Source organism: Fundulus heteroclitus, chromosome 16 (assembly GCF_011125445.2).
Source record: "Fundulus heteroclitus isolate FHET01 chromosome 16, MU-UCD_Fhet_4.1, whole genome shotgun sequence".
NCBI classification, from domain to species: domain Eukaryota; kingdom Metazoa; phylum Chordata; class Actinopteri; order Cyprinodontiformes; family Fundulidae; genus Fundulus; species Fundulus heteroclitus.
In genome coordinates, this window is record NC_046376.1 from 31,969,986 (window position 1) to 31,997,551 (window position 27,566).

General features: G+C 43.8%; 1 protein-coding gene across 15 annotated transcripts in view; it reads left to right on the top strand.

Moving 5' to 3' along the window:
- The window catches only part of nfixb (nuclear factor I/Xb), a 194,280-nt gene that overhangs the window by 44,271 nt on the left and 122,443 nt on the right, over window positions 1–27,566 (top strand). For 8 of the 15 annotated variants that reach the window (XM_036148488.1, XM_012857753.3, XM_012857762.3 and 5 more), the window contains one exon: window positions 17,557–18,088. In XM_036148488.1, the coding sequence (XP_036004381.1) occupies window positions 17,557–18,088 (532 nt within the window). Of the gene's footprint in view, window positions 1–15,043; window positions 15,575–15,615; window positions 15,901–17,556; window positions 18,089–27,566 lie in introns of those variants that run through there. The other 7 variants (XM_036148487.1, XM_036148495.1, XM_036148489.1 and 4 more) reach the window with 5 other exon arrangements.

Below are 27,566 nucleotides of genomic sequence, written 5' to 3' on the forward strand. Positions count from 1 at the left end.
GAGAGAACATATAGGCAGCAAAAAAAGGATGTGTGCACAGACCTGCAGGCTGAGACAGTGGGGGTTGTGAGCTAGAAATGGTGGCGAAGGATTTGCATAAAGGGCAGGGCAACATGCCCAATGGTGGAAAAGGTTGGCATCAAGCCTTTCAGACTGGCAGATAGGGAGGACTAGAGAGAGAGGGAGACAGAGAGAAAGTGGGGGTGTAGTCAATAGTGCATCCCTTGTTCAGAAAGAGGAGGTCCCTAGCTGTTGGCAGGAGAGCAGGCCAAATCTCTAGTTTGATTGTGTGCTAGATTGGCCCTTTATTTGTCTGATTGCAAAGCATTCAACACTGCTTTAGAAGTGGGCTTTACTTCTCTGTAGAATTTATTCAGGCGAGAGTTTTTTGTTTTTTTTTTTCTTTTCCTTTTTCCGTCCCCTCTTAGCCTATTCCGTGATTGTCTCCGCACATATGTCCCAGAGTTTGGACTGAATGCAATCGTTGCATCAGGCGGTCTGGAGAAGTTTCTGACCTGTCTCATTTTCCAAGCGTGTAGCCTGTGCCCCATTGCCACAAGCTTACCGGCTACCGAGACTGTTGATTTTAACTTGAACTTGTCATTTTGGGGATAAATGCAGGGCCTGGGAGGCAGCCAGCCAACTGTCCGTCTGAACTCTGCGTCTACATTATATCCCTCGGAGTCGCCGTGCTGCTGTTGTCCTCGTGCCGCCTGGGTTTCCTGCCATGTGATAGCAGCGGCGAATGGAGGAGACTATTATTTATGTGGCCGTGTTTCTGTGCTTCAGTCCATAAGTAATGTGTATAGAGTCTTGCTCTCCACATCGCTTGGTGCCTGCTGCCATTATGACCAGTGGGAGGGTGGTACCTCCTAACACACGGAGCCCGTAAACCTCAATAACCTTTTTAGTCACGGCCGTGAGGGCACTGACTGAGCGGAGACGTCGTAAAATATGGTCCTTTCTTGTAAAGTTGTTTTTTATTAAACTCTTTAATCAAAGGCAGCTTTTCTTCCTCAACAGATCTGCAAATAATGTAAGAAAAAATGTAAAAAAAAAAAAAAATGTTTTCCCTGATAAGACCATGAGGGAAAAGGGATTTTAAATAGTAAGATGACATTTTAATTATAGATTACAGGCTAATAAAGAAGGGCCAAAAAACCCTGAATAAGATAATCAAACAGGACATTGTATTTTTTTGTGGGCTTGTCATGAGACTATTACAGGAACACAAATAAAACTGCAGAAGGTTCACCATATTTCAGCCTGGTTTTATTTAAAACCGTCGAACAAAATGTCCTACATGATCAAATTGGTTTCATTCAAACAGAAGAAAAACAGCTTTTACTGTTGCTGGTAAAATAATATACCATGTTGATAATTACAGTAGTACTGATGTTATTTACATCCTATAAATGTTATTTAATAGAGCTGTGTGCTTACATAGAGCCTGGTGGTCGGTTCCATCCACCAGCAGTACTTTAATAGGAGGCAGCTGACTGGCAGTGTGTGGCCACAAGTGTGTGTGTGTGTGTGTGTGGGGGAGGGGGGGGGGGATCTGAGATGATACAGAAAAATCCAGTCACTCCAGCCCTTTATCTTGTATTACATTAAAAGGACTTTAGGAGGACTGTAGGAATGATGTCACATTTTTTTGTGGCCTTTAATGTGCAACTTGTGTTGGTAGACATCAGCACCTGGAACCTCCACATACCTCCAATCAGTTCTTGTTTACCAATGGGCAACTCCATTATTCAACCATAAACACAATAAATGAGTCAAAAGCGCCCGTTTTGTGATCTAAACCCAGGAAAAGTCCAAGCATCAAAGTTTCAACCGTCTGGTTGAGCGTTTCTGCTGATTTTCTATAAAACGTTTTCATTAAAGCTAAAACCCATTTTTAACCCCAAGATCAGTTTTTGACCAGTTTTGCTAAATTTGATCAAACAACCAAAGAATAAAAAATATATATTTTTTTTGTTTTTAGCTTAACATAGGAATAATATTATTTACTTTTATAAAGATTCGTCAGGTCCTTTCTGTGTTTTCAATCAGACTTGACCTTCTTTCTTGGTTGACTTTTTCTTAGTCCATGTAAACGGTGTCTTCACAGTGAGCAGTGACCCCGGTGTTTCAGTCGTCTCTAGTAAATAGGTTCCTAGACATCCTGGGTTGCTCTAAAACATCCTTACCAATTCCTATCCTCTAAGGAGGACAGTTTAAGTCTCTAGACCTTTGCAGAGGGGTGACAGAGTAGAATTTTTATTTTTATTTTTTTCTTAAAAGTTGATGTTTAAAAAAGAAATCTGCAACAAGCAGAGGTTCATGGACTGGCTTTTTGTTCATTCTCTCTTTTTCGAGGACTGTAATCAATCATATTTAAAACATGTTACCTTTCCCTGTGGCTGTGACAGAATCAGGAGCTACGGCGATGTTACTCCATGTGTTCGAGAGACCAGTCCCTGTTTCAAAACCAAGAAGACATTATTAGAGAGTTGATATTTTAAACTCACCCTAGCATCTAATAATAGCGGTTAGCACAGTTAGGATTACTGGCTGTAAAATACAGTCTATTCATTAGAAGATTTAGATTCTTATCTAAATTCAGAGATGTCCTAAAGGCTGCCAAATGTTCAAATCCAACATGTTGCGTGGCTGTTCAAAAATGTTGCTTTAATCTGCTATCTGATGGTATCTGCTAAAGTCAGTTCCAGCCAATTGGATGAACCATTGGATGGAAAGTAAGCTCCTTGCCAATTGGATGAACCGTCCCCCTGTGTGAAATCATGTCCTCTTTAGATGGCTCCTTTGTGCGCCCAAAGCCGTCGGGTCGAAAATGACCACAGTTTGCAAACAATTACAAAATGGCAAAGCAGAGAGCTGACCAGCACCCACAGAAGGCTAGCTGTGTGTTGTAGCAGCCTTAAAAAATATTGAGAAGTTCTTAAAGCTTTTGTTCTCCATCGTCCTTCATATTAAACATGTCACTGACTCTGTGAATATCTGACTTTGGACTTTTCGTTCTTCAATAACAACTTCCACACCGAAGAGTGTTGCCGTTGGTGCAGCCTGAGAATGCATAGTGGGTCCGAAAGACTTTTCCAGCTTGTGAAAACGTACATGTTTGATTTTGTCTCAGTTCCCCAGGCCTCCCAGTTCTTTTGAGAGTCGATGAGTCTAACGAGCGCTCTCAGACAAAATCCTTGTCTGTGCACCTGCATTCAGTCATGATTTTAACAAAGGAGAAGTTAAACCCGTACGTTCGTTGACCCCGTGCAGATTAGAGAAAATCCCCAGCAATTTATTTCTTGTGCATCCTGTTCTTCTGTTTATTAGTCATTGAAGTTGTGTATTTTCTGGAGAGGCCAATCAGTTATTCGAATCACATTTAAAATATCACAAAAGCTGTTTCCGTATTTGCATTTTGGGCTTTGGTTAAATTTAGCCACATTATTTCCATGGGTTCGATGTAACATTTCCACGTTTTGGTCCTCAAACCCGTGCTCTTCTGATTAAGTCGATTTTTAACTGCTGACCCAAATTACTCTGCCTTTGTTTAAAACCTAACCTAAAAATGTGTTCCAGATTGAAATAATTATCTCTTTTAATGCAGACTGTAGAAATGGCAGTTCATCCTTTGAAGCTGTTCGGAGTGAAACTAGCTAAAGAGTGAATTTATCCGGGGAGACGTAAACAATAAATCAGTATTTTTTTTTTCTCATTCAGCAGTGATTAAAAATTAGGAGGAAAACAGTGGAATGGTGTTTAGGTTGGAAAGCTGTTTTTCTTTAGGATCAAGTAGATTAGAATATAATCCCACACCAGCCAGAGGCTTTGAGGTGCACTTGCGCTCGATCGTAAATCCCCGTGAACCTAAACGACGTGCATGTAGCGACGGGAGGGCGGGCGAAGGCGCAGCTGCATTACTCACAGACCAAACTTACTGCGCAGCGACGCTTATTTGCTGTCGGGCTTTAGCCTCAAACAGGCGACAGACACCGGCGTCTCCAACACACCCGGTGTTGTTCTCAGCTCACGTCTTTTCTGCCGGCGGTGTGTGATGACTCTGGCATTTCGCTCTCGTCTCTATGAAAAGAGGAGTAAAGCCCCGCAGCTTTGCTGAGCAGCAAGTTAACACATGAACCTGAAGATCCTTTTCACTCTCTGGGTCATGGTGAAATTCGGGGAAAAAAAAGGGATCTTTTTCACGAAAAGCTCTCACGGAGTACCATCTGTTTATTTTGACCGCGCTGATAAATCGGGGAATCTCCGTGATGCATGTTCGTTGGACGGCACTGCCGTTCACTGACCGGGGTATCAGAGGGTATCGTGTTTTAGGCTGCATGAAACACATCCAACATCACCAGAAAAGGATATATATTTTTTTTTCTTTCTCTGTTTTCCTTATGAGATGAAAATATGAATGCAGGACCAAAGAGAATGGACTCGCTTGTCTTCGCTGTGGGCCAGGAGTGTTTACAGATGACAGGGCAGGTTTTCAAACCAGAGGAGAAAATGACCATTCACCCACAGCCAAGTGCTACTAGGGGGGCAGCTGTGCTTAGTTCCTCTCCCCTACCTGCTCCTTTGACGGATGTGCAATGAAGTTACTGGAAAAGAGCAGAGTATTTTTTGTCCTTGGGCATGAGCTGTTTGATTTAGATAGAAGATGCCTTAAGTCTTGAAGTGTGTCCCCGATAAAGTGTGTTGGGGGGGACATTCATTGTGCATCGCAACCACATAATTCTGTGGATTGTATGTGGCATTGCAACACATGGCAGTGGATAGTTTAGAAGTGGAAGGAAAAGGTTTCTATACATAGCTCTCAAATAAAAATAAAAAAAATAATAGAAATAGAATAGATAGTCTCCTTTACTCTGATACTCCAAAATGAAATCCTGTGAAGTTAGTTGTCTTCAGAAGTCACTCAAACATCAAGTGTACGTCCATGCGCCTCGAAGGACGGGCGCATGGAAGTACTCTGCGTCGAGCTAATAACAGCTAGCGTGTCGGCTATTTTCGACCGGGAGGTTCCAGACAGGAGCTCGCCGTTTTATGTCGCTCTCAAACGTCGGCGAATCTAAAACAGACAGACGACGCTTAGCGTCTTATAATACAGGTTTATAAAACGCTGGGGGAAACCCTGGGTTGCTTTCCTTCAGCAGGGACAGAGAAACTGGTCAGACTGTTGCTAATCCAGGGCAATCCTGCAGGAAAACCCTTTAGGGGCTTCAGAAGACTCTAAAAACAGGCAAATAATCCAAAGACATGATGGTCATAAAAACACTGGTTACTATTGGATCGACGCCAACCTGCCTGCTTTGATACTGGATCCAGTCTTGATTTAAAAAAGTTAATCACACACTTAGGATTCGGTCTCTAGATTACTTTTTTTTTTTTTTTTTGTAAAGCAAAACTGACCAGGTACATAAAGGCGTGGTGACGTACCTGAAATGCTGCAACGAGACCAGCCCGTTTCCCAGATGAGATGGACATCACTAGCACCCCTATGACAGGCCATGTCACCACTCCCCGATGATATATCAGCCCGTTGGTTAACTCATCGCAGTATACCCATCAATACCGTTGTCATCAAGCTGCATCTGCAAGCCTCTGCATGTGGCATTCCACCCCAATGTCTGTAAAACAAATAGGCCTCAAGCCCTCCACTTTTGTCTCACGTGGGTGTTGAGTCTGAGCCTTCCAGGACACGCTGATGCAAAGAGCTCAAACACAAGACAACTGGACTTTTCTCGTGTCTTGAATTTTTTTATTTTATTTTTTTTTACCTCTTACACAAAGGGCTTTTTCACGTCTGATCATAGATGGAGAGTTCAAGGCTACACATCCTTTAACAGAATCAGACCATGTTTGAATTCGCCAGTCTGTTTTCTCAGGGCTGAGCCGAGAACAGGGGAACAGAATCCGCCTTAGTCTTCATTTCAAACCATTAATCCGGACCGTTTTGGGGAATAGACAGCTTTTACTTCCCTCTGCAATAAAAGCTAGAATCTAAAAGGAGCTCGGCCGCTCCTAATACAATAGCATCCATTTAAAAATGTTCTTTATTTGCATGTTATTTTCAGATGTCGAGCATCTTTAGTTTTGTTTTGTGTATTTACCACTGATGTGTCACGAGTGCAGAAATTTAGCTTTTCAGAACCATTTTGTGACAGTTTTATTGTTCTTCGGGGCCCCCTGTAGGTTTGGAGACCCTGAGATGCTGTTTATTTTTCCTAATGCTGGCTCTGTAGGATAAGAATAGAAGATGATTTTTAGGTCTTCGATTCAAAGACTTTGTTCCTTTACATTGTTCCCATATATGCACCTTTCTGGTATATTTTTTTCTCTGTTTTTCCCTCAAGTGTGTCTCTGGTGACTGGATCTCTATATGGCGCTGTTTTTAAGATAAAGAGCTGCTAGAGCTTGTCCATTCTGCAGATTTGATGGTTTTAAGATGAGACAAGAGCTACAGAGGTTGGAAAAGGCCCCGGCCAGACTGGAATGCGCGGTGCGTGCCTCTTCCTCGGCCCACCCCGCACAGCCACCCACTCTGGGCACTTTAGCACGCAGTCACCGCAAATTGCTTTCAGGCTTTTCACACATAGTAACGTGCCGGTTTATAAACTGGGATAAGTGCAACCAGCACAGGACGCCGAACTCCGTGGATCTTTGCTCTGTAGAGCAACAGAAAGGGTGGGTCAGGGGCTAGGGGCATTCTTAGTCACTTTCTCCCTCTCCCTTATTACTCAAGATGTAACGCCTGTTTCCGATTGTTACCAGGAGCAATATGTGGACGATCCCACAGCAAAGAAAATATCTTGTTCAGAGTAAAGCTGAAGCCACCAGGGATCAGTTTCTTTTTAACTAAGCTGAAAGTGATGAATGCACTTCCATAAGGTTTTGACACTGTACTTTTAAACTCCTACTTAGAGAAAAAGAGAACAAAAACCAATGAAAGATCTTGAAGCAGAAGAATCCAGATGCAGCCTGGTAAAGCTCGCCCTCATCTGATGGTCTCAGCTTGGCGCTCGGTGGCCTGGCTCCGTGTCAGCAGCCTGCGCCGTGGCGAGGGGCGGGTTCGGGGAGCCGGGGTCAGGGACACTCAGCTGGGCAGGAGAGGACGCAGGGGCTGCGCTAATGAAGGGACCGGCAGCTGGGAGGCCCTCAGGTTATGCAGACCAACACTCTAATTGGCCTGATGAGATGCAGCGCGTTGACGGCGAGGTCAGGCGCCGCAGGACGGAGATGGCTGCCGGCGGGTCAGCGAGGGGCACAAAGTTTGGAGTTTCTAGAAGTCCGTTTGCCTGTTCTAAGCAAGTTGTGATTTTTAGGACCATTTAGATGGGTGGAAATTATTTAGATTAAACAGTATAGTGTTTTTTTTGGGGGGGTAGACTAGATCAAAAGTGATTTATTCCGAAATAAAGTGAAAGTTTTAAATTCACTTCATCCCACTAATTTCTTCGGAAAGAGATACGAGTTCCCTTGACCTCCGACCATAAAGCAGCTATCTTTGATTGATATGGAGTCAGGCAGAGGTAAGTTCAATAAAAATCTGCATGGGTTTGTAGCAGCCTCACTTTACTGATGCCCTGAAATGAAATCCAGTGCAACCCCATGGTTAAAAAGGAGACATCGTGAAGACCAAGGAGTGCACCAGAACCGGCGGGGCTGCTTAGCGGCATCAGAGTCTATCAAGGCTAAAAAAAGTTACAAAATCATTTGGTTTTAAAACTTTTGTAAAGAGATTCTAGTACAGGAACGTCACCCCCCCCCACCCCCACTTGTTGCTTCACACTGTCAGTCATCTGAGTGAAAGAAAGCTAATTTACGTATTGCTTTTATTGAAGGAAGACAGCTTCGGCTGTTTGATAGTCTTTACAGTCATAATGTTGAAACAACAGTTCCAGTGATCAGTCTTATTAACATAACATTTTTTAAAGCTACATTTACAGAGCTATATGGGATATGTGTGTAAAACCCAAGAGTGAAAAGGTCAAGTAATCTCTCAATGAGTACTTTACATTTATTACTTACATGAATGGCTGTTTATTATGTATTTTAGGTCAATTCATGGACCTAAAAATACAAAAACGTGTATGATAAAAATTACAAGTGCCGTTATGTATTATTTTAGCCATAGGAATAATTTCTATTTCTCCTGTTGTAAATCAAAGCCTGAGTGGATTATGTATTCGCCTTTCTTTTTTTAATTATTTCTCTTTGCAGTTTTCTGCATATTCCAGCCAAACCTTACACGTAAAAAAACCCCCCTGCATTTTACATAAATTACTGATGTAATAAATGTCAAAATGTAATATTGCATTCCTCCAAATTAATAAAAATGCTGATATTAATTAATCAGAGGAGGGGAAAAAAACAGGCCTACCATAGATCATCTAAATTGAGCTGGGAATGCATGATGAATGGTGTGTTTTTCGCAGTGAAGAGCCTTTTCTCTCCTCGCTGAAAGAGTTAATCTGAAGTTGGCAGCCAACTCCTGCAGTCTGGTCGGACGTGCGGGGAATCGCAAAACAAGGGACTTTAAAATAATTTATTTTGTCCTCTAATGGCTGGATCGATTTAAATTGGGGAAGGGGGTGATCTATTTAAATAAAAGGAGGCGATCTGCAGCTTCTCTTTCTGATATTTGTATGCATCTGTAACCTGGAATACGTGGCCTTATATGCACGTTAAAATGTGTTTTCGCTCTTAGTTAAAATAAAACTCGGCGAGCAGAAGGCTTTAAAGTGAGGAGAAAATGCGCAGGGAATTCCAGATGTTGCGCTGGAATGATCCCGGGGCACTCGGGGCCTTGTTCCCATTTCAGTCCCAACATTTTCTCCGTCTGCCCGCTGTCTCTCCGCTCTTCTCTGTATTCATTGATGACAACTTTTAGACTTCTAAACGTGCTACGTCCCGTCCGTGTGATTCCTGGCAGGGTCCATCTTTGCCCCCCCTCACCATCCATATTTAAAGTGCCCTCGGAGAAGAGAAAAGGAGACGCGACGGCGCAATTCTAATTGTTTTGGCTGAGGGTTTTTCTTACTTATTAACGGGCGCCCGGGTGTTTTCCCCCTTTTTTTCCTTTAGTGAAGCAGCCAATAAAAAACGCCGTTTGGAAAATAATCAATAGCTTTAATTGCAAGCATATCGGTCTATTAGTAAAAGCCGCTTCGGGGCTGTTTGTCTGTTTGGTGACCCTCGGTGCGTCACAGGGCCTCTCCCTGTCGGGACAGGGAGTGCCGTGTTGTTATTTTAGGAGCGAGTTGGATCAGAAACTGTCGTGACAGATCTGATTTCTAATAAATAACGGGTCCATTATTAAGCGCGAGGCTTTAATTGAAACTCTAGTTGAGGAGTAATAATTGAGCGCACAAGCTGCGCCTCCACACGCGGCTCACACAGGCCCGTTTGCGCAGCAGGCAGCGCATGGCGCACCAGATACCACAACGACTATACAGATATATATCTTTACACTCGTAAAATGAACTGGTATAATTTAACCGAATAACGTTGCGAGCATTTTTATTCAGGTACATTTCAGCTCATATTTCTTGCGTGAGGAACACCCTTCAATGCAGCATTTTCTTTGTGCACTCAAGGTAAAAATGGTCAAACTCTGATTATTGCCATCGTGATACTCATCTGCTTTATTAAAAACAATAAAAATATATAAAATAGGAAATAGGTTTCTGATTAAGGCATAATATAGGTCACTCAGGTAATAGTAATAATAATAATAATAATAATAAACTTTTGAAAATTGTCCACATAGCTTGTAGCTCAACCACTTTTGTCAGAACTACAGTTAAGATGAACCAATCAGAGCAGAGATATGTACTGAGTCAGGTGCGTTCAGGTGCAGCTTCCTAGCAGGTTGGAGTTGGTTAAATTAGTTCAAGCTTAAATTCTTGCTCAAACACCAGAAAAACAAAATTCTCCTCCACCAGCCTTATGGCAGTTCTCAACTTCATCCTGGTTGATGTGTTTCTTCATAATGCAACCCATGCACTATTAAAAAGGAATTGTATTAAATGTTACCCATTTAAAAAGACTTCAATTTTAACTAACCTTGGTTTATTTTGGTAACAAATCCTCCATAAACATTTTGAATATGGTGTACTTTAAATTTAAGATGTTCAGTCAACCGTTCACACCTATTTTGCACGGTCTCCAGGTGTCCATGGTAAGGCTGAAATGATCACATGTGTTATGTTATGAATGAATAAATCGACAGTAAAGGTCTAGGTCTGTCATAAGTCTCGTGGTTGATAAATCTTCCGTAACCAGTTTAGTGACAGCACTAATGCTCAGTCAAACTTGTTAACTAGCTGAGCTAGTTAATGTGGAGGCAGTCGCTGGCAGCAGATTTTATAGGGAGAAGGTTTATGCGTCACCTCATTGGAATACATTTTTTTAAAAAGCACCTTTTTTTTATACAATTTCGCTGAGATTTTTGCCTGAACCATTTTGTTTGTTTTTTTAAACATGCAAGGACAAAACAGATGTGCAATGTTATCCTAGTAATTTGTTAGAATTGAACAGATTTTGCTGAGTAAGCACATTTCAAAAGCTGGTTGGGAAACTTAGCTGCTGCTGCTGCAGAATGCTTCAGTGCTCTGCTGCTACATGTCAGGCCTGCACTTTTACCTGTTTAGCTGAAATCCCAGTAAAACCCCAACTTTTACTCTCTGCCCTTCAACCCAGAGCAGATCAGATGTTGGCTGAGTAATGGTTATTTTACTCCTTGTTCTAGTAAGTCTTCTTCTTTTTTTTTTGGTCTTCTTTCTTGAACATCATATTCTTTGGCCCTGGCTTTTTCATTGTTTCGCTTTATTGTACAACACTTTGGTAAACCGTGCTGTTTTTTTTAAATTGCTTTCTAAATAAGATGCTATTGTATAATATTTAACAATTTTAAGCACATTTTAGCTGCTACACTTCCACAATTTCTTCTCAGAAACATTGAATCCTACCCAAAATATATTATATGCATATTCCTTACAAATAAATCTGTTGATGAAATTCTAACAGCTTAGTTTCATGTATTATTATTATTATTATTATTATTATTATTATTATTATTATTATTATTATTATTATTAGCACCCCAAACTCCATCAGCTAATAGGAAAACTAAATCTACATTTTCAGTTAAATTGCAAGCAAATGTTTTGGGGGGAATTAGTTATCGGAATAACCTTTGCCATTACTAGAATATAACTGCTAATCATTTTATTGGCTAATATTTCATACTCTCCAAATAGATAGCTTTTTCTAGTGTGTATTTCTCCGGGTTTGTCAGATTAAGAACCCCCCAGTTGTTTAGGAGAAATAAAACATGACTGTCTCTGTTTGTGGGAGGCATACGGGCTCGGAGAAATGACTCGAACCTCCTCGTAGTCAAATTCTGCTGACATCTGAATGGTGGTTGATTTGCATTTTGGCAGCAAAGGGGCCAACCCAGCGAGCTGTAATTCGTCGTGAAAAGCAGAGACACGGCGAGTCACATTCAAGTGCCAGTTATGTTCTCCCGCTGCGGCGCGAGCCCTAAGCCGCTGCAGGTGCAGCCGAGTGCAGATATGCCGGACTGTGAAGCACACACTTTTTGTTGCTCTTATCTGATGGCTGGCTCCGACTTTGGCGGTGGTCAAACGGGCTGAAGGTGTGTAGTCGCTGAGCTGCTTGTGTGTTCATGGCTCTTTAATGAAGGCTGTGATGTTTATCAGTTGAGGGTGGAAAAAAAACTGGAAGGATCCCCAACTGAAAGCTCAGACTTGTTGAAGCTGATTCTTGTCTTTCATTGTGCTCTTTTTTATTATTATTATTATTGCGGTGCATCTATAACAGAGATTTTACCCACATTTTAAAATGCAAACGACCAATGAGAACAGCCATTCAGGTGGGACTTTTACCTGTTCAAAGGTTGCTCTGTGATTTCCCCCACACAAACAAATATGAATCAAAAGGATCATATGAAATAAAACTTATTTTCCTCATTTAACCTCATCAAAATTGAATTGTATTCATTTTCTGTCAATTTTTTTTTTTTATCACATTGTGAGTCTGACCATTATTGGGGAATGCTGTTGCGGGATGAAACAATACGTTTTTCTATAAGTGCAAAAGTGTTAAAGATTTTCTTCAGTATGTATAAAAACGCTGCTCTTGTCATCAAATTTGGACCCAAATTTGCAGAGTCCGTGCAAAATCATTGAAAAATGTTTCCGTTGTCTGTCGCCTGTCAACCGGGTGGAAAAACGCTTGTTTTCTCACAGCCAATTCAATAAACGGAGGCGGAAATAAAATCAACAGCTCAACTGTTTAGCTCATAAATGAGCTATTTGTTTTCTGGAAAAAGCATCTCATCCAGGCACAAACCACCACGCTAAACAATAATGACCTTTTCAATAAAATATTGATCCATATCACTGCTAGATAAGGTTCAGTTCATTATGGTTGTGACTAATTTTAGCTATAGCACGCCCTTGATAGGTTGAATACTCATGAAATGATAGAATCTGGTGAAAAACTTTCCTAAAATAGGGTTTCCAGCTCAACCATCCACATGCTGTTTATTTTAATCATTATATATACACTAGGTGTGCATATATGGATCTAATACAGTGCTGTTATTGTAGCTTCCAGCCTACTTCCCAGCTACTGGGATAGCAAGTCTATGCTGGTGTGGAATCTGCATTGAATTGAAGGAACGTTGGTGAATGGAAGCTCATGCAGAGAATAGCCTTCATGTCACACAAGCTTTGGATGCATAAAAATCAGTCAGTGCCTGAACTGATGCAGAAACCTTTAAAAAAAAAAAAATTATATGACAGGCACGCTTCCTGTTACGCGCCATAAAACAAGGAACACCCGGAACAAAAATGTTCCACTTAAACCCAGAGGAGTAATTCAAGATGGACACCGGCACATTTTGTTCACTCATAATTTATTTTACTGTAAAGGAAATGAATTTTCCCAGGCTGCGTTGTAAATCTACAGCAATGTGAGGAGAACCAATCACGTCTGCCGAGAATATGGCGGTCTGGCTGAAAACAGTTCATTGGTATGTCGTCATCCAGTGGTGAAGGACCTCTGTGCATACAGGGGTTTATAACAGCAGATGTTTACAGTGTAGCATGCATACATTATATTTAGGTGGCAATTGATAACTGATAAATAACACATAACTGATAAATAATAATTAATTATTAATTATGCATGGAGTGTCACATTAGCCAATAACGGCCTTTCAAATAAAATATTGGCCAATACTACATGGCGATATTTTCTTGTGGCTAGCTTTAAGGCGGGATCAGTCACGCTCGAAAAAAGTTAGCGCGTTTGCAAAAATAAAATACAAACAGACAAATGGAAGATGAAACTTCGACTTTTTTCCAGTTTTATAAGAGCAGTTTGTCCTGTTGGAGGTTAGACGATAATTTCTATGTACATTCATGACAAAGACGATATCTGCATTTTCAGACGTGGCTTTGTGCACGGATGCTCCCCGTCCTTCTGCGCCTAGCAACCGTTTAAAATGCTACATTTGTTTATTTTATTTTTTTCTTTAAAAATGGATAAAATTATTTAACGGTAACAATTTACGAAACCAGACAATCAGATTCAATTTAGGTTTCTTAAAAAAAAAAAAAAAAAAAAAAACGCCCCAAACAGAAGGGCGTCCTGGGTGGTGAGCCATATGGAAAAAAACAGTTGAATATCACAGACAACAAGCTGCTTTTCCTCCGGCTGGTGGATGTTATTTATTGGATTCATATCGTCACATTTTTGACTGTACTCTGAGTAGGATAAAGAAAAATAGATATACGTCACTGGTTTTCACAGGCAACCTGCAGACAAACGCTTTGAATCGCACTCCAAAACCAGCAATATGACAAAAGTACAAAACGGCGATAGCGGGGAAATGACCAGCACGTGGTTTAGTACACCCGTACTGGTTAACGAGGGGTCGGACTGATCTGGAGCCTAAAGACGGTGTTTGTTGAGGTGTGGTGTTTGAGGCCGGTTGGAAATCCAATTCGTTCAGGGGCCCCACGCAGCCTTGGACCCGCTCTGGCTGATCACTCTCGTGTGCAGGAGCAGGTGCAGCCTTCCTAGTGGCCTCATCACTGCACCCTCCCTTCCTAGAGGAGGCAAATACTAGGATCCTACTAAGAAGCCTTGCTGTTTCTTAAACCAGGCACCTTTCATTCCCGTAACCATTGGTGCTTCATCATCCTCTTCCATCCTTCGCTCCTGTTCGCACAAACAGACGAGAGTGTGGCTCGTCGTCTTTGTTTGTTGCGGCTGAAACCCGGAGCAGCTGCCGGCTGTGGTGGTGGTGGTGGTGGTGGTGGGGTCTGGAGGGACTTTTGGATCTGCGGTCCTTTCTTTGCCATCCTCTGCCAAGGTGGGCATTATGCAAGCAGAGAGAGAGAGATGGGTGGTGGGGCCATCATGGCAAAGATGGAGGAGATGGAGATCGATGCAAGAGAGGACTTTTAGGCTCCTTCCCCTGAACTTTCCCTCCATGTCAGGGTTGGGACTTGTCGTTTTTGGCTCTCCCACACCCCCACCTGCTCCCCTCTACCAGTCTAACCTAACCGACCCCCCCACCACCACCACCATCACCACCTCCCCCTCTCTGCCATCCTCTCTCTCTCTCTCTCTCTCTCTCTCTCTCCTCTTTCTCTCCTCCCCTCCCTCTCGGCTCTCGAAGCGAACGCATTGGCTGGGCTGCGGGCATCTCGTTGCCAAATAGGTGGGCCTTCTCGTCGCGCTGGCAGAGGCTCAAGCGATGGTTAGGGAGAGAACGCGGAGAGGACGAGAGACGGCCAGCGAGACACAGAAAGAGAGAAAGAGGGAGAGGGAGAGAAAAGGAGAAAAAAGAAGAGGCAGCACTCGGCTTTGCCAGCGGTCCTATGCGCTCGTCCAACATTGATTCGGCTCTCGGTTTTTTTTTGTTTTTTTTCTTCTTCCTCCTCGACTCTGCGCTCCGCTCTCCTCCCCCCCCCCCCCATTAGCGTGCGCGTGTGTGTGTGTGAGAGAGAGTGTGCGTGCGTGCGTGCGTGCGTGTGTGTGTGCGCGCGCGCGTGTATGAGGCGGGCCAAGGGATCAGAACAGACACCGCTACCAATTAGGGTGCACTTTGCCAAGGATTTTTCCCCCCCAGGTTTTTATTTTTTTCCCCACTTTTTTTTTCCGCAAAGCAAAAAAGTCGCATTTTTAAATTAATTTTCAGTGCAAAATTGTTAGTATTTTTTTTTTTTTTTAGATTTCTAAATATTCGCTTCTTATTGAACTGCTGATTATTGAATCTCCCAATTTTTTTTTATTTAATTTTTCTTTTTATTCTTTGAAACTTTTTCTGCCGCTAATTATTGTTTTAGTTTACTCTCCCTCCCAAGGTCCCCTCCACCCCCGCCCCCCCATCTCTTTCTCGTCTCCGTGCCAAACCAGCCCTGCTTTACATTGGGGAGCGCAAAAGAAAAAAAAAACTGGTGCAGGAGATTTTTTTTTTTTCACTTTATACGCCGTGCCAAATTTATGATGAGAGTGCAAAATGGTAACTACCAGGCCGTCTGTCTTCCTCTTGCAGTGTGGTTATCTGTGGTGATTTGTGTCTGCTTTCAGTTTGTTGTGGAAATGTGACTCTGGTTGGAGCTTCCCTTGGTGTTTTTTTATTTTATTTTCTTTTTCTCCCTCCCCTGCATGGTGTGTGTGTGAATAGCGCAGATAGGGAATGCTATGGCCGAGCTTTTAGCGGCGCATTTCGGCAGCGGGCTTGTGGCGTCTAAGCTTGGCGGCGGCGAGCGGCCGGTGTGTGGCAACCCTGGCACGGGAGCGCTGTGGCGAGATCTGGGCTTTGTTGCCCAGAGATATGTAGTGAAGGTATTAGAATACCTTGGGCCACCTTTTTTTTCACCCCCCCAAACAGCAGAGACCTGGCAGCGCAGCTTGGCTCCGCTTTTCCTCTGCTTTTGGATTTTATGCGTTTTAATTGTTGCACCAGTGAACGTGTGTTGTTTTCGTTATTGCATAGTTTTTTTCTTATTAAGACCCATCTTCCTGTTTTTGCACGTGTGTATGCATATATATATATATATATATATATATATATATATATATATATATATATATATATATATATATATATATATATATATATATATTAAAATCTGTGTTGTAATTTTTGCACCTTCTATTTTGGGTTTTATTTCCATTTTCTGCTAATTGATATGTAAATGGATCCCTTCAATTCCAATCAAGCTCTGAAATTTTCTTAATTTGCTAATTAAATAAATTGTGACTAGATGATAAATTATTTTCATTTTTTTCCCTCGTTTCCTGTTAAAAAAATTAACATTTTGCCTGTAATTAAGGCATAAAACATTCATTGAAAAAGTCAAAATAATTTTTTCACTCATTCTAGCATAAGGTGGCAGGTAAACCTTCCCTCTGACAGCCCCAGTTGAGATCACTGGCAGCGGCTGCCTAAGGATTCGTTCGGAAGCTTGCGCTGAACAAAAGGGAATTTTGGAGCTTATTCAAAATGGATGGATGGATGGATTCAATATTTGTCAATAAAATAGTTTGTAAATTAGCCGTTCATTAATGATACATTTTTGACATCGTTAGCTGCTTAATTTTGCTAACAAGTCCTTTTCCTTGCTTACAAATCCAGTCTAAACAATTTAATGGGATTAAGATTGAATTGAAAATGATGGTTCAGTAATCTGTTAGCTATTTTCATTCACTGAGTGTGGTGTCCTGCGGAGAATGGTCGAGCTGATATATTATATGCGCTTTATTGTGAATTACTACATTGGCTCGGTAAAAGTTAAGAACTGTCGGAAGTCTTGTGGCTGAGAAAGTGTCTGTGTTGCATTGGGAATTTAAATTTATGCCCTTTTTGCTCGTTTAGCTGCAGCGCCAATGCTAAGGTCAAATGTGCTGGCAAAAAGGTCCCCCTCCCCCATATCAAAATTAAATAAAAAAAATTAGTATTGTCTTGTCATCAAGGCATGAATACTTACTAATTTAGTAGCAAACTTGTTAAAATATCAAACGAAGTAGACCTTTCTCTTACAGCCATGAGTGTTAGCCTCAGTGTTAGCATTAGCTCTGTTGCTAAACTAGTTAGAGTTTGATATGAGCTTTAATTACTGCTAGAAATTTTCTCAAATCTTGGAATATTTGACTGAGTTGGGTGTCATAACCCAAATAAACATTCCAGCCTTACTGCTTTCTGCTGAACGCCGCACACAGGAAATGAAAATAGCTAATGGTTAAATAACCAAACAGCTCTAGTTAAATTAGAATCAAAACACTTAGCTGTTACCTAAATTAAATAGGTTATTGTTGTTAGATTTTAGCCATCACCGAACATTACATTTACAAAAATATGCATGGTTAAAGTTGAAACTATTTTTCTGTGTGTAATTTCATAGTAGAATGCATTTAGTTCTGCTTTGTAATATCTCCCGTTTTTTTTTAAAAATGAAACATCTGTTAAAGCCGCTTAACCCATCTTTCTTCTCTCCTCAGGATGAATTTCACCCCTTCATCGAGGCCCTCCTCCCCCATGTCCGTGCCTTCTCCTACACCTGGTTCAACCTGCAGGCCCGCAAGCGCAAGTACTTCAAGAAGCACGAGAAGAGGATGAGCAAGGACGAGGAGCGCGCCGTGAAGGACGAGCTGCTGGGCGAGAAGCCGGAGATCAAGCAGAAGTGGGCCTCGCGCCTGCTGGCCAAGCTCCGCAAGGATATCAGGCCGGAGTTCCGCGAGGACTTCGTGCTCACCATCACGGGCAAGAAGCCCCCCTGCTGCGTGCTGTCCAACCCCGACCAGAAGGGGAAGATCCGCCGCATCGACTGCCTGCGCCAGGCCGACAAGGTGTGGCGGCTGGACCTGGTGATGGTCATCCTGTTCAAGGGCAGCCCCCTGGAGAGCACGGACGGAGAGCGGCTGGTCAAGTCGCCCCAGTGCTCCAACCACGGCCTGTGCGTCCAGCCGCACCACATCGGGGTGACGGTAAAGGAGCTGGATCTCTACCTTGCTTACTTTGTCCACTCACCAGGTATGTGTTTGCTATTTATTGGAGAGTGAGGTTTTATTTTTATTTAGAGCACCCTAGCAGCCACAGAGGTCAGTATAGGTGTTGGGATTTAGCCCCCGCCGCTCTGTGTGCCAAACAGTCCTGATGCCAAGACAAATGTCACATTTTAATATTTAAAGAGACAGTATGTCTGTTACAGTCCCCTGCTGGAAAAAAAAAAAAAAGGAGAAATCGCTTCTTTGCCGATAGCTGTTTCTTTTTTTGCTTTGAAGAGATTCTGACAGTTCGAAAGACCGGGCTTAAAATCTGTGTTTGCTAAGAGATATGTTTGCATTGGTACATTTGTAGAAGCATTTGTGTGCAAATTTAACTAAATCCAAACGTGCATGTTTCGCGGCGTCGTCGGTAAACAAAAGCATCTGCAGGCGGGTTTATCCCTGCCGCGCGCGCACGCGCATGAGACCGCGCGCACGCTAGAGTTAGTTTGTCATGTGTCTGTAATCCCTGCAAATGGGAGATTGGTGTTTGTTTGTGTGTGTGTGTGTGTGTGTGTGTGTGTGTGTGTGTGTGTGTGTGTGTGTGTGTGTGTGTGTGTGTGTGTGTGTGTGTTGGGGGGGTGGTCTGGTGAGTGCAGTGACAGCTGGCCCAGTCCCAGGTAGTTTAGGAGGCAGCCAGTCTGCAGCCCCCCGGTCGCCTCAACCTATCGGCACGCTCTGCACACACACACACACACACACACACACACACACACACACACACACACACACACACACACACACACACACACACACACACACACACACACACACACACACACACACTTGCGCCCCGGCGCTCTACCTTGTAACACCCGCATGCTCTTTGCCGGATTGTACAGATCAAGGAGTTCTCGTTGTTTCCACATTTTATTTCTCCTGGTGCGACTACTGGGGTTGTTGGTAAAATGTACAAACCAACGCTGAAATTCAGGAGGGGCGCCGTTCAATAATACAATATCATAAGTCATATCTCATATTTTCATACGTATTTTTCACTTTAAATTTATTTTTTTTAGACAGATTGAAAAGCAACATTTTTAAAAGCTAAACACACCGTGAACATGTGAGATTATATAAAAAAAACATGTAAATAAAAATCAAACAGGAATTTACAGCACGACGTAGGTATCAAAGTCACTGTCATTTCTGAACAGAACCGTTCTGTTTTCGCAAATAACGTCAGTCTCAACCAGGTTTCTCTGAACAAATCCTCACAATACCTTCTGATGAAATGCGTCCTATTAAATGTCTTTTCTTGAACTCTGGTGCATTTAAGGCGTTCTGTACCAGCTGTCCTTTTAGCTTACTATAGGAATCGGTAAATATGGGAGTAGCTGCTCCACGGTCGCCATTGGTCGCTCCGGCTGTCGAGCAGAGGGTCAGGTGTGAATCCTCAACGTCGGCGCTTTGCTTTTATAGACACAGGGCTTTAATTCTTTCCCCTGGCAGGAAGGCGGGGAGCTCCCAACGAGTTATAACCCCCCCCATTTCCAAATCTGTTTGAGTTTGCGGTGCCTTTCTACAGCGCCTCTTCCTGTTCCACGATGCACTGTGGCGAAGCGGCGCTCAGATCAGTACCAAGCACAGCCTGGTGCCTCCTTCGAGGAAAGCCTTTTTTTTTTCCCCTCTACTCTGTGCCAGCATCCGCTCTCTCCAAAACACACCAGGTCTATTTACATTGTTACTTCTCCAGCACCTAAAACAAAAGCGGCCCTGTAAATGTCTTTGTCGGGTTTTAAACTTCGACCATTAAGTGTGTTTTGTCAGGAGCGGGGGGGGGGGCTTTCCGGGCGTGATCGTGCTCAGCCTCTCCACCTGGACAACCAGAGCCCAACAGGATGGCAGGCATCAGCGTATCCATCAGTGTTTGCTAGCTGCTCGCTTTCATTCCCCGAGACACGTCGGGGGGGGGGGGGGGTTAAGCAGAGTTTAAAGAGGACAGGCAGACAGTGGCTCCACTCTGACCTTTCGGGTGGCAGTGTTACAGTTTTATTCTTAGCTCGCCATTCCAGGGTGTCTGACTGTGTTTGGCGGAAGCTGTCAGTTACCATGGCCCGACGATTGGACCGCAGCCGCCTCACCTGCCGCGTCTCTCCTGCCCTCGATCCCCCCCCAACCTCGCTGATGTCACTGTTGCCACCGATCGGAGGTCAGGAAACGCGTCTCTGTTTTTTGTAGAGTTTAAGATTTAAGCCTCTCCCAGGAAGGCTTGGGCTTGTGTGAGACGTACACGGCATGATAACCTTGAATAAAAATGCCACGGTGTGTCACGGGATTCAAAGGAAGATTTCTCACAAAAATCTATAACATATGGCGTTTATCCTGAAGCAGAAAAGCACTAATTATTTTCCAAAGTAATAGAGCATTTTACAGTTATAACAATGTTACATGCATCGTGTCTATTGTGGACTAGACGTCCTCTAAATTCAAGTTTCGCCTAATGGGCAGGATATTATCCCCTTTTTGTTTAGTCCTTCATAAAGTAACACAGGGGTTGCAGACTAATATAAGATGTTTGTTTTCTTTTAGGCCACACCATGATGGTTGCATTTTCACAACCCAAAATATTCTCCATTAGCCGAGGAAGGCGGGGCTAATGTGTGTGAGCGAGAAGCGGGGAAGTCTTTTTTTTCAGCCAGCTGGCCAGCAGTGTGCAGATACAAGTGATACAGGTGGGCTAGAGCTGCGCTACTCTATGCTTGAGAACACACTCTGGTAGTCTCATCACAAAGACTAGATGTTAAGCGTTAGCGGTTTTGGAACCATGCGTTTCTCCAAACCGCGGTGCAGCAGGTCTGCAACTGCAGGGCAAGGTTTCTCTTTTCAGATCCTTTTTCTCGAATGGCTTTTCCTCGGGAAAGCGAGAGGCAGCCTGAAACACGTTCTGCTTTCTTTTTCGTCGAATCTTCTGATAGCTGAGGTTTGTGGAGAAAGTCAGAGACGTAAAGGAGAAAAGAGGGGGACCGAGCCTGCCGTCGTGTCGCCTTGAGCTCCCCCTTCGCTAGGAGACCCCGGCTCAGTCCGGGCTAGTCAAAGCGCCGCGTATTTGTCGGTACCGATAAAGCTGCACGGTTCCAGCATTAGTCATGTTTGGAGCGCGGGCCGCCTCATACGGCTTTCATTACTTTGGGCCGTTAGGATGAAAAGCTGCTTCTGAAGAGAGCGCAGCCTCAATATTTGCTCTCGGGCGCTGGAGACAGACGGAGCGCGGAGGTGCCCGGGCCAGGTTCTGAAAGCCAACCGTGTGCACTTTATTTCCACACCGCCGCGCTGCAGACGCTCGTTTTCCCCCGTCAGGGCGTCTTTGTGCGCGGCGGCCGACATTACAAACGACCAAGAGAATCTCTTTTAAGAGAGACAAACAAAAGGGAGGGACTTGGAAACGGACAGCGAGACTGATGGACTTAGCGCCGTCTCACGTCACGCTAATCCATCAAACGCATCTTATCTGCGTTGCCCAATATCCTGAGCTCCGAACGGAGATACCATTATCAGGCCTGTGGTTACATAATGAAGAAGAGACCGAAAAGAACAAAGCCAGATTTGGGGTTTGTTGGGTTTGTTTTTTGTTTTTTCACACGAAGCTCTAGGTTGTTGTGTTCCTGTCGCAGAATGTAGCCTCAAAAGCCGCAGCAGGAGAAAACAGAAAAAAAAAAAAAAAAAGGCTCCGCGGAAGGAGCTAGAATAGGATTTTGAAAAAGGTTCTCTTTGGAGCCATTGTGCCGTGCAGAGCCGGGGTCTCTGCGCGGCGTTCCCCGGTGTTCTGGCACCGGGCCCCGCGTCCTTTCATGCAGAGGGGGACCCAAACATCTGCTGTGGAAAAACACGCGCTTTCCACTGAAAACTTTCTGTCACTTTGCTTGTCGCTCCACATCATGCGGGCGATAAAACCTGAGGGGTCCTCTCACGGTGGGACAGCGTCAGTCACACGGCGGGGGGTTTTTAACGCGCGCGCCCAGGCATGCGGAGGCCTCTGACAGCCTCCGCTCGGCCCTCTCCTGAAGCCCCCAGCCTCCTGTTCCTGCGTGAGCGTGCGCGCTGCGGAGGGAAGCAGAAAAGCGGCGTGCAGGAGAAGCAGATTCCTGTGAAAGGAGTCGAACGGCGCTCCGTCCGTTTCCCTCCGGCCCGCGCCGACCCGTCCTGCCAGAACCTTCTGGATCCAGCGCTTGAACTCGAGCTCGGGATCGAGGCCAGCCTGTGCTACACGTTCGCCGTAATTATCCAGTTTAGTGAATAATGCCGGGAAGGAAAACACAAAAGACCAAGCGAATGATTGAATTACGTTGAATTTTTCAAACAAAAGTCTCGGTTTAGGAAATGGAAAAATTCCTTGTAGCAGAAAGTGTTTTCATGGGGGCAACGCGGAGCAGATTTAGCTCCTAATTTCACTGTACAGTGATTTTTAATTAATTGTGCAATTAAGAGTAATAATTAAATTTTTGTCTCCTTAGCAGCTTAACTAATTTTACTTTTTTAAAAAGTAATCTTGAAGTTAAGAAATGTATTTATTTACCCAAACATTTAGCAGCTTAAAAACTGAACCAAACAAATGAAATAAATTGTAGTCGTATTTTTTTTTTCCTCCTGCCCTCTTAAAATAGCAGGTTTGTTTTTTCCCCCAGTGCTCTCTTCAGCGTGATATCTTTACCGTCTTAACGCTGTTAAATCACTCTGCAACCGCTCCGCTCCTTCCTCTGTACAGGCGCCAGGCCTGAAATCTGTCTGTCCGCTAAAAACATACGTATCCCCCCGTGCAGGAGGGGCGGCTTGGCTCGCCGAGCCGCCTGAGCCGAGCCGAGGGGCAGAGAGCAGCAGCAGGAGAGGTGAGCCGACGAGCCGCAAAGACGGGGAAGGAAAGGAAGGAAGGACAGTGGAGATTTTTTTTTTATTTGTTCTTTTTTTTTTTCTTCTTCTTTTCTGGGCGATTTTCAGCAAGATCCCGGCCAGCCAGCCTCGTGCCTCATTCCCACGGTCCGGCGGAGCGGAGCTGCCCTGGAACCGGGGGCAGCTCCTTTGGAAAGCTGGAACAAGGCGATGCCGTGGGGGGTCAAAACCTGTATTTAAAACCGGTGATTTCACACGAATAATAATAATAAAAAAGAAAAAAACCTCTTCATACAAAGGAACCGAAATAAAATCTCTGATGGAGGAATGGGCTGCTTTAATTTTCCCTGAGCTTTATTCGCGCTCTCATTCGGGGGGTATTTAATGCCACTCATTTCTGTTCGGATGATGCCGGGCGCTGATATAAAGTAAAAAGAAAAGCGTAGAATAAAGATAATGCAAAATGCCACGCAGGAAACAAAGACAGAGGGAGGGCACACATTCAGGCAAGTGGGGCTGCTTCGCATCATTTGGCACCCGGAGCTGCAGCTCTGTTTAGAAGGTGCCAGCTTTTCAAACCGACACACAGTCCCTGCCAACTTCTCCTCTTCTGCTCCTTTTCTCCCTCACTCACTTGAACATTTTCTCCCCCCCCCCTACATCCTTGTTTTCGCTTAACGCTCCTTCCCCCTGTGTGTGTCCCATCGCGCCCCTACGGGTGCTGCGGACCCCCTTCAGCGTGCCTCATATACAGAATATTTATATATGATTTTTTTTTTTATTCCCTGAGATTGAATAAAATGCCTATCATGTTACCAGACGTGCTCCTCTTTTTTTTTTCCTTTCCTTCCAAAGTCCTTTTTCCAGTGAATTTTAGCAGAGCGAATATTATTACTCGCTGTGATGGTGGATTCAGGTCCAAAAAAACAAAATGGAGGATAAAGCGCAGCTCCTCTGGAATCGGAACGGTTCTACGCGTACATAAGAAACCTTGAGTGCAGCTAAGCGGTCGAGATTCATTTCTCTTTTGGCCTCGTTCTGACTTTGGCCAAATATTTTGAGGAGACGGCTCAGCTGGTTAATTCAGGGAATGCGAAGTGGACAGCGGCCCGGGGGCCCCTTCAAGACGGGGATGCAGTGCAGTGAGTGATGGGAGCAGGCGACAAGCTCTGGGTGTGGGGGTGGATGGAATTACCCAATAATGATCAGAAAATTAGAGCCATTATTAGGGGAAAGTAAACAGGCCTCTCTAAGTGTGAACGGACTCTATTCAGCCAAGACCCGGAGCAGGGCTCCTTTCTTCCTTTCATGGATCCACCCATGGCCTCAAGAGCCCTCCTTTTTGTTCCCTGAAATAACAGAATGAATATATGGGGCTGCCGAGGTGGGGGTCCTGCTCCCTTTGATGAGCACAGTATGGAATATTGCTCCTGACTGTACTCCACAAGAGCACGACTTCCTATTTATTTAACCTACAAACAAGCTGGCTTTTCTCCGTTTCCATTCACTCCAACTCGCCTAATTAACCGTTTAATGTATTTGCGTGAGATGCCGTCGCCGAGTTCAGCAACGCTGCTTGGCGGCGCGTTTTAAAGTGTTCCCGCGAGTGCACCTGGCCGACCGTCCGTCTTTTTTTTTTCTCTTCTTTTCTTCCTCAATTATCGTCACTTAAAGCACGACGCTCCCTTTCTTTCCCCCGCATCCGGAGAGCCGGGGGACGGCGGGTGCAAACTGGGTGCTAATGTGGCGGCGGCGTTCCGTGCTCGTCGGTGCAAACGCTCTAATTAGAGGCATACGGATAAATAAATAAAGTTGTCTCTGAGCAACTGAACGACAAGTGCGCAGCTCAGACAAATGAAGAGGGATTTACGCTCCGCAAGCTGGTCGAGAGAATAAAGGGGGCTGTGTTCCTCTTTTCGTCCTTTCTTTTCTGCTCCCTCACATCCCGTCCAAGCACTGACCCCCTTTTGCACTAATACTACTACACAATAGCAATCTTTACCTCTTTTTTCTTTTTTTCTTTTTTTTTTTGCATGTAAATCCAGAAATTCACTACTTGTTTTAAAGTCTTAGTAGGTTGGTAGTTGTCCCATCCTCTTTCTGTGTTCGGATGATGGGTTGAACAGAGATCTGTGAGGTGTTCACATTTTGGGTTGTTTTCTAACCTGCCTCTGATTTAAACTTCTCCTAACTAACCTGTCTGCTGTGTTCCTTGGTCTTCATGATGCGGTTTGTTCTCTAATGTTCTCTTAACAAACCTTTGAGGCCACAAACAAAACAGCCGCATTCATGCTGCGTTTAATGGAAACGCTCTAATAACGTGACATTTGACAATGCTGGGTTGCACTGAGATTTCATTGCGGGGAATCGATGTAAAGAGGGCTGAATTCAAATGCATTGTGCACACTTTAGGAAAAACAATCCCGCACAAAGCTGTGAGAAGCATGGAGCATAGCAAGCTGTAGTTCCAGGATAGGACAGGTCTTCACAGTACTGACTGGGAGGCTTAATATAAATGCTCACCCCCTTTACTTGAAGACATTTTGAAAGCCGTGCATTTTTGTCTTTCCCCTTCACAATTATGCACTATTTTGACTTGGTCTGTGGCATAGAACATAGACAAAAACATTGCGATTTTGTGATAAAGTGACAAAATGTTAAAAAGTCCAATGGGTATAAAGACTTTTGTAAGGGACCGTATCTAAACCTCACGTTGCTTTTTCTGCTAATTTACCTTTTTCACTTGACTCCCTCTTCCGTTTCCTTCCAGTGAAGACTGCTAAGGATAGATTAGTATCCACGTCTGGGGGGAGAAAGACAACAAGCCCCCACCAAATGGACTGAGTTTCCCAGCTTTTCTGGGTTTCCTTTATTTCACAGGGTTCATTTTGGATGGTAATAGTCTCTTCGGCTGACTGTGCAAAACTCCGCCGTCTGCCATTTCAGTCTCATTTGAATTCTCTTTGGCAGCTTCCAAGCATACATCTCTTTAAAAGGTGGGAAAAGGCTGTTTTTCTCAACCCCTTCCTGATGAGCAATAACCGTGGAGGAGATTGAGGGGGGAGTTGTTTTTGAAATGATACGGTTTGGGATTTTATTATTTATCGAATTGAGCATAGTTCCAGGATAAGACGTTAATATTTAGACTAGATGCATTGAAATAAATTAAAGACCCATATGTAAGTTCAGAAAGACATCTGAATGGCCTTTCTGCAGCCTCTTTGCTTTTTTCCCCCTCCCCTCAGTGCACCTTTGCTGGGTTTCATCCAAGGAGTGTCAGCGACTGGCCTGCTTGGCACAGTCAGTGGCCTTGCAGTGCTGGGCTGTTTCCGTGGCCACTGTGTGGGCAACCAGAGCCCGGAGCTCTGCCAGAGGAATCCACTCAGATCGCTTTCACTGTATAGAGGGCATCCCCCGCATGCATGCAGATGGATAACGTGCTGCCTATACAGTTGGGCTAGAGAGAGAGGCAACGGGGTGAGGGGGTGGCCTGTAAAAACAACAATCATCACGGGCAGTAAAGGAAGATGCTTTTTTTTCCCCTCGTTCTTTCTGTGATAATATACTACTTCTGAACAAGTTAAGCCCTCGTCGTTGGATGGGGATCAAGTGAGACGTAAAAATGTCACTGTAATGGCCCCGCAGGCTTTTTATTCCTCCAAGAAGCAATAAGTGCCGTCTGACTTTGCAACTCAGATGCAGTTCCCCCCGCGGTACGAAGAAAACGCATGCAGCCAAGCAGACCTGCTTTAACCTACGAGTTGTGTTGACATTGGCTTAACCCCCCCAACCCCTTGTCGGGATGTCAACCGGTATATGTCGGAAAAAATATCTACGATCTTAACCGTTTGTTTATTCAAGTTCGCAAAAACGTTACGATGTCATAAAATACTGACGTCCAAACGTTTCCTTTTCGCAAAAAACACGGGGGCCAATTTCAGTTTGGCTCCGACGTCCAGTTTCGTCACTCGTAAACCTAAAGTGCTTTACGTTCAAACGAGAGTGTTTGGATGCTCTCATAATGCGTAAATCAGGATTTTATACCAATTTGGGAAATATTTACTGCTTCTTGTGTGGTAGTAAATTTTTACAGGAAAACATGCATGTTTGACCGCCGCCTGAGGGTAATTTAAATACAACTAAAGCTACACACACACACACACACACACACACACACACACACATTTATATGTATGTATATGTTGGTGTGATATATGTTATGCCATTTTCCTTGTGGGGATGTGATTTTAGTGACAAGATTGTGGATCATTGTGGATGATGGTGATGTTTACAAGTATTTCAGCCTCAAAAATGCATCTTTCCTTTTCCATTTTGAATAATTTTTTTCACCACAAACTGCACTAAAATTCAACAATAGCAGAAGAACTACCATAGTAGTGCACAAATAGAGCAGATGCAGGAGCAGGGTGTAGGGCTGGGCGATAAATCGATTTTATCGATTAATTCGCATTTGCAAGTCCTGAAGATTTAATTTTGGAAAATCGATATTTTTTTTTTTCCCCCAATATGCTCCCTTAGGCTTCCATAAAATGTTGCACTATATCAGTCTTGAAAGGGGAAATTGTTTTGGTAATAGAATGCAATGTTGAATATGTTTAGGAAAATATACTCCAAAG